General features: G+C 46.8%; 1 protein-coding gene across 1 annotated transcript in view; it reads left to right on the forward strand.

Moving 5' to 3' along the window:
- The window catches only part of LOC138862383 (proteoglycan 4-like), a 2,020-nt gene extending 1,687 nt beyond the window's left edge, over positions 1–333 (forward strand). Inside the window, exon 3 of the mRNA XM_070124128.1 lies at positions 1–333. This exon is cut by the window's left edge and continues 249 nt beyond it. Within this exon, the coding sequence (XP_069980229.1) occupies positions 1–333 (333 nt within the window).
- Positions 334–7,500: the final 7,167 nt, after the last annotated feature.

Below are 7,500 nucleotides of genomic sequence, written 5' to 3' on the forward strand. Positions count from 1 at the left end.
GAAGTCCCTCGCCCAATGGCAGACCCTGAAGTCCCCTGCCCATCAGACCCTGAAGTCCCCTGCCCATCAGACCCTGAAGTCCCCTGCCCATCAGACTCTGAAGTCCCTTGCCCATCAGACCCTGAAGTCCCCTGCCCATCAGACTCTGAAGTCCCCTGCCCATCAGACCCTGAAGTCCCCTGCCCATCAGACCCTGAAGTCCCCTGCCCATCAGACTCTGAAGTCCCCTGCCCATCAGACCCTGAAGTCCCCTGCCCATCAGACCCTGAAGTCCCCTGCCTAGTCCTCAATCCTGAAGCTCCGCCCACCAAAGCTTCAAGATACATGACGTGAATCTTTAAGCTCCGCCTACTACAACCCTAAGCTCCACCCACCGACATCTGAAGTCCCTCCCAATAAATCATAAAGATCCGCCTACCGGTACCCAAAGCTCCACCCACCGAAATCCTAAGCTCCACCCACTGAATCCCAAAACTCCACCCGCTGACACCTGAATCCCCTCCCACCGAAATCATAAGCTCAATCCACCAAAAAACTAAGCTCCACCTACTGGCACTTAAAGCTCCACCCACCGAAACGCTAAGCTCCACCCACTGAATCCCAAAACTCCACCCACTGACTCCTGAATCCCCTCCCACCGAAATCATAAGCTCTACCCACTAATGCCTAAACTCCACTCACCGAAACCCAAAACTCCATTCGCTGACACCTGAAGCCCCTCCCACCGAAATCATAAGCTCCTCCCACCGAAATCCAAAACCACCCACCAAAACCCTAAGCTCCACCTACTGGCACTTAAAACCTAAAAGTCCACCCACGGAACCCCCAAACTCCACCCACTGACACCTGAAGCTCCTCCCACCTAAACCCTTAAGCTCCACCTACTGGCACTTAAGACCTAAAGTCCACCCACTGAAACCCCAAACTCCACCCACTGACACCTGAAGCCCCTCCCACCTAAACCCTTAAGCTCCACCCACTGACACCTGAATCTCCACCCACCGACCCCTAAACTCCACCCATCCGAAGTCCTAAGCTCCACCCACTGATTCCCAAAGCTCCTCCCACTCAATCCCAAAGCCCCGCCCCTATGACCTCGGACAAATCTTGACCCGACCGACTGGCCCGACTCCCGACCCCGATCCATAAATAATCCCCTGAAGCCTCCACCTTCCACTGACCTGCAACCGACCGAAAAAGTGGATTTAAAAAAAGGGAGGGAATCCCCCCACCCCCCCCATTGACCCGAGGTTCTAGAAGTATCCAGCATCTTTCCTCTCCCTCTCTCTATTCCCTCTTCGCACCTCCAATCTTCCTTCCTCTTCTCTCCCCGTTTTCCTTTTTCTTTATGCTTCCTGGTCTCACCTTGTTTCGTGTTTTTTTCTTCTTCTTTTCGTTTTCTTTCCTATCTCCTCCTTCTCTTTCCTATGTTTGGTCTCTCTCTATTCTTCCGTTCTCTTCTACTTTCCCTTTCATTATTTTTTCTTTCTTTATCTTCTTTCTTTCCTCCTTCTCTCTCTTCTCTCTGACATTTCTTTATCCTCTCTCCCATTCCATTTCCTCTTTCTTAACCCTTTCCACTCTCTCTTTCTTTCGTTTTCCTGTCCATTCCCGTTTCGCTTTTATTCCTTTTCTATCCTTTCCTCCCCTCTCTTCCCACTCCCTTAACCCCTACTTTCTCCTTTTCCTTTCTCTCTTTCTTCTTCCCTCCCTACATACTTTTCCCCTTCTTTCCATCTCCATCCTTCCCCTCCCTTCTTCCCCCTTCCGCTCTCTAACCTCCTTCCCCTCTCTTTCTTCCTCTTCGCTTTCCCCTTTCCCCATACATACCCTACTTCTATCCCTCTCCCTCTACTCTTGCTTCCCCTCTCTTTATTCCTTCTCAATACTTCCCATACGTCCTTCCTCTCCCCCTTCCTCCCTTTCCTCTCCCTCTCCCCTTTTCCCCTTCCTCCCTCCCTTCCCCCTGTCCGTCCCCTGCCGCCACCTTACTCCTTCCGCTCTTCCCCCCTCCCCCTCCCCCTCTCCCCCTTCCCCAATCTTTTCCCCTACCCTCCTCACTTCACTCTTCCTCCCTCTCCCTTCTCTCCCTTCCACCTTTCACCCCATACCTTCCCTCCCTCATCTTCCTCCCTCTTCTCCCTGTTCCCCCCTCCCCCCTGCTGCAGCCTGCTCCCTCTCCCCTCACACCCTTCCCTAGCCCCCTCAATCTTTCCCATACTCCTTCCCCCCCATCCCTTCCCCCTTCCTCCCTCCCCTTTCCCCCTTCCCAATCTTTCCCCATACCTCCTCCCCTCCCTCCTTCCCTCTCCCCCTCTCTCCCTAGCCCCCTCAATCTTTTCCCATACCTCCTTCCCCTTCTCCCCTCTCCCTTGCCCCTCCCTCCCCCTGCCCCCCTGGAGCGCCCGCCTCCGACACGGCCCCTTTAAACGCGTCCGCCGCCCGTTTTATCGCCGTCACGAATGCCTTCATTCACCGAGGACGACTCGGACGCCTTCCTCTTCTTATTCTTGTTTTTTTTCATTTTCTACTTCTTTTATTTTTGTTTGTTTTGTTTTGTTTTGTTTTCTTGTTGTTTGTTTTTTGTTTCCTGTTTTCGTCCTTTTTCTTTTCTTTTTCTTCATTTTTTGCTTCTGTTTAATTTTTCTTTCTTTTTTTTCCTTTATTTTCTACTTCTGTATTTGTTTCTTCTCTAACAAACAAACAAATACACCGAAATTCAGATTTTGGTGTATTTGTACCCCCACCACCGCCATCATCACCACCACCACCACCACCAACACCAACAAGACCAACAGACAGACACAGACAGCTCAAAATCCCGGAGACATCACACAACTCCTCTTCACTTCCCCCACCCCTGACCTCACCCCAACCCCCACCCATATATCGGGGTCGAGCAAGAGCGCCGACGAGCCAACACACACAGCACACGCACCCGGGCCTCCCTCCGCTGCAGAGCCCGGAGATAAGGACCCCTGGAGTGGCCTTGACATCAGGGGGGGGGAGGGGGGGGCAGGCAGCCGAGGACGTCAACGAGGCACAAGCAAGGTCAGGAAAGGGTCGCCTGAGTGCTCGAGGGTCAAATAAGGTCGGGGGCTGTAACGATTGCGGGATAACGAGGGAGGGAGGGAGGAGGGAGGGAGAGGGGGAGAGTGATGGGTTTTGAGAATGTTTATCCAAAAATAAGAAAGGTGTAAGCAAGAGAATAGGGGAGGAGGGGGGGGGTAAGAGAGGGAGGAGAGGTGGGGGTGAGAGAGAGGGAGAAAGAAGGAGGTCAGGAATAAAAAGGTAAGGAGGGAGAGAAAAGAAAGGTGTAGGAAGAAGGAGAAGAGGAAAGAGAGAAGTCAGAAAAGGAGAGAAAGAGGGAGAGACAGACAGACACACAGGCAGAAAAAACAGAGAGAGGAGAGAGAGAGAGAGAGAAATAGGCATAAGAGGAAGAGAAAGTGTGGGGCGACTAAAAGAACTGACAAGAGGAAAATGTAGAGAAAGAGGTACAAAAAGAGAAAGAAAAAAATGAGAAAAGACAAGAACACACACACACACACACAAAATAAAACGAAAAAACGAAAAAAAAACACGAATAGAAAAAAGGTAAAAAAAAAGAAAGAAAAAGAGTTAAAAGAGACGACCAAGGGAATAAATCAGACAACGAGGACCAGTTTGCAAACAATTAGAGAGCGAGTAACGAGGTAATAACGGGATGGTTAAGAAGTCTCTCGTTAGGACCTCTCCGTTTTCCCGCCGAGTGGTGTTGCATGAGAGGGCAATTTTCCTTCCTTCCTGAATCGAAACGCAGTTCGGGAAGAGGAAGAGACGGGGAGAAAGGAAGAGAGAGATGGAGAGAAAGAGGAAGGAAGAATGAGATGGAGAGAAAGGAAGAATGAGATGAAGAGAAAGGAAGGAAAAGATGGAGAGAAAGGAAGAGAGAGATGGAGAGAAAGGAAGAATGAGATGGAGATGAAGGAAGAATGAGATGGAGAGAAAGAAAGAAAGAAAGACGAAGAGAAAGGAAGAAAGAGATGAAGAGAGAGGAAGGAAGAAGAAAGATATGAGTAGGAGAGGAGAAAGAAGAAAGGGAGAAGAGAGGACATGATGAATTCAACAGAAAAAAAGGGGGTTGGAATGGGAGAGGGAGAGAGGAGGGAAGGGGGTAAGGGAGAGAAGGAGAGGGAGAGGGAGAGGGGAGAGGGAGAGGGGGTGGAGGAGAGGGAGAGAGGGAGAGAGGAGAGGGAGAGGAGAGAGAGAGGGAGAGAGAGAGAGAGAGAGAGAGAGAGAGAGAGAGAGAGAGAGAGAGAGAGAGAGAGAGAGAGAGAGAGAGAGAGAGAGAGAGTGTGTGTGTGTGAGTGAGTGAGAGAGAGAGAGAGAAAAGAGAAGAGAAAGACAAACAGACAGAAAAACGGGAGAAAAAAAGGCTCGAAGATAAGTCCCCCAAAAGGACAAACAGACTAACCGCTTCCCGTATCTCGCCGAAATCAACGAGCGCTGACACTTTTGCACCGCGCCCTCTCACGCCCTCTCCCGCCCTCTCACGCCCCTCTCCAGCCCTCTCACGCCCTCTCGCGCCCCTCACGCCCTCTCACGCCCTCTCGCGCCCTCTCGCGCCCTCTCTCGCCCTCTCGCGCCCTCTCTCGCCCTCTCGCGCCCTCTCACGCCCTCTCGCGCCCTCTCGCGCCCTCTCGCGCCCTCTCTCGCCCTCTCGCGCCCTCTCACGCCCCTCTCCAGCCCTCTCGCGCCCCTCACGCCCTCTCACGCCCTCTCGCGCCCTCTCGCAGGACAGGCGGCCGATGCAGGCTGTGCTGAAGGACAGAATACGCGTGTGTGTGTGTGTGCGCGCGCGCGCGCGCGCGTGTGTGTGTGTGTGTGTGTGTGTGTGTGTGTGTGTGTGTGTGTGTGTGTGTGTGTGTGTGTGTGTGTGTGTGTGTGTGTGTGTGTGTGTGTGTGTGTGTGGGTGAGTGAGTGAGTGAGTGAGTGAGTGAGTGAGAGAGTGAGAGAGTGAGATTGAGATTGAGTGAGTGTGAGTGTGTGCGTGTCCGTGTGCGCGTGTGTGTGTGCGCTTAATTTCACCCCCCACCCCAACCTGCACCCGGCGACCCAACCCACACGACAAGAATCCAGACCATTTTAGCCTCTATTGCTGTACCAGAACCTCATCTTCTCAATGTCAATCAAACAAGAATTTATACCACAATGAACTAAACCACAATGGACACTTTCCTTTTTTAATACGGAATCGCATCAATAAATAAAAATACTCTCAGACTAAATCAGAATACCTTTACCTATTCTTATTTATTGATGTGATTCAGTACAAAAAAAAAAAAAAAAAAAAAAGAATAGCCAAAGGTATTTTAAAAATATATATTCTCAGGCTAATTCCGTTCATTAAATATTTCGTTAATTGAAGCTCTCAATCTATAACACCTGGCTCGGTATATTTACTTTAATTGAACTACCATCATGGAACGGAATAAATGGGTGTTCATGTTGTGGATGACGGTGTGAAGTGACATAAAGAGAAAGAGAGAAAGAAAAGGAAAGGAAAAGAATAGAAAAAGAAAAAAAAGAAGAATATAGAAATAAATAAAAAGACGAGAAAAGAAAAAAGAAGAAAGAAAGAAAGAAGAAAAGAAAAAGAAAGAAAAAGGAAAAAAAGAAGAAGAATATAGAAATAAATAAAAAGACGAGAAAAGAAAAATGAAGAAAGAAAGAAAGAAGAAAAAGGAAAAAAGAAAGAAGAAAGAAAAAAAAAGAAAAAAATATATATATACATTAATAACGAGTGACAGAGTCCATAAAAGGGAATAACTTGGTGTTCACGTTATAGATAACAGTTGAACTTGACAAAAATAAAATAAAATAAGAAAGAAACAAATAAACAAAGAGAACATTAATAATAACGGTTTGGTGAATCTATTGGTCCGAGAACAATGTTGGCCACACATTCCTTCCCATAACAATAACAATAATAACAGTTCCTGAATAACACTGGCCACGCATTCCTTCATCTAATAAAAATAAAGATAGTTCCTGAATAACACCAATAAATAACATCTGGAAATAACATCTATATGAGAACAGACAACGGTTAGAACTTCCCCGAACAATATTGAAGAACATTCTAGAACATTCGAGAACAAATATTTCCTGAATAACATGGAATAACGCCAACGAACAACAAGATAATTTCGTGAACAATATTTTCAACGTTGCTGAAAAATATCACGAGGTTCTGGGAATCATGCAAAAAAAAAGAAAAAAAAAAAAAAAAAAAAAAAAAAAAAAAAAACTAATAAAATAAATTGTTATTGAAGAACACCTGAATAACAATTCCTGAAAATAATACTGAAAGGAAATTAAAAAAGAGATAGAGATAATAATTAAAAACAATAAAAAGAATCACCTAATAAAAGCAGTTGTTATTGAAGGATAACAATTTCCGAAAAAAAGAAAAAAGAAAGACATTGATAACAGAAAAAAAATAATAATAATAATAAAAAAAAAAACATAAAATAAAATGAATTTCCCATTTTCTATCTTTCACATTACCGACGAAAGACGGAAATGAGAAAATGGATAAAAATAAAACGTAAGAAAAATAAAAGACGAAGAGAGAGAAAAGAGAAGAAGATGACAAGGGAATAGAGACGACAGTAATCTCATCTCCCTTTATCATCCTATTCGTTGAAGGGAAAGATAAGAAAAATGAGGAAGAAAAAGAGAAGAGAGCAAAGACGAAATAGCGAAAGAGGAGATAAGCGAGACGAAGAGAGAAAGAGGGAAAAATTGGAAGGCTTAAGAGGAACGTAAAGACGCGGGTAATGGGGTTGTAAGAGCGAAGGGGGAGAAGGCTCATGACGTGATAAATGAGGCGAGGAGAGGAGCGAGGGAGAGGGAGTGATGGAGAAGGAAGGAAGGGAGGGAGGGAGGGAGGAAGTAAGGATGGGAGGGAGGGAGAGTAGGAGGAAGGTAGGGAGGGTGGGAGTGAGGAAGGAAGGAGGGAGAGGGAGAGAGGGAGAGAGAGTAGGGAGGAAGGGAGGGAGGGAGGAAGGGAGGGAGGGAGGAAGGGAGGGAAAAGAGAGAGAGAGAAGGAGCGAAGAAGAGAGAGAGAGAGAGAGAGAGAGAGAGAGAGAGAGAGAGAGAGAGAGAGAGAGAGAGAGAGAGAGAGAGAGAGAGAGAGAGAGAGAGAGAGACAGACAGCCAGCCAGCCAGACAGACAAAGAGAGAGAGAGAAAAAAAAAGATGCAACACAAAGCTTACAGTTTTCACAATGAAAAACGAATCAAAGTAATCAAAACAGAAAAAAGCAAAAAACGCGCAAACACTTCAACCGAAAAACACGTTTCAAACACGTCATGTCACACAAAAGCAGAGACGAAAGAGAGAGAGAGACAGAGAGAGGGAGAGAGAGACAGAGAGAGAGAGAGAGAGAGAGAGAGAGAGAGAGAGAGAGAAAGAGAAAGAGACAGACAGACAGACAAAAAAAAAAAAGATATC

This window comes from Penaeus vannamei, chromosome 8 (assembly GCF_042767895.1).
Source record: "Penaeus vannamei isolate JL-2024 chromosome 8, ASM4276789v1, whole genome shotgun sequence".
Lineage (NCBI taxonomy): Eukaryota > Metazoa > Arthropoda > Malacostraca > Decapoda > Penaeidae > Penaeus > Penaeus vannamei.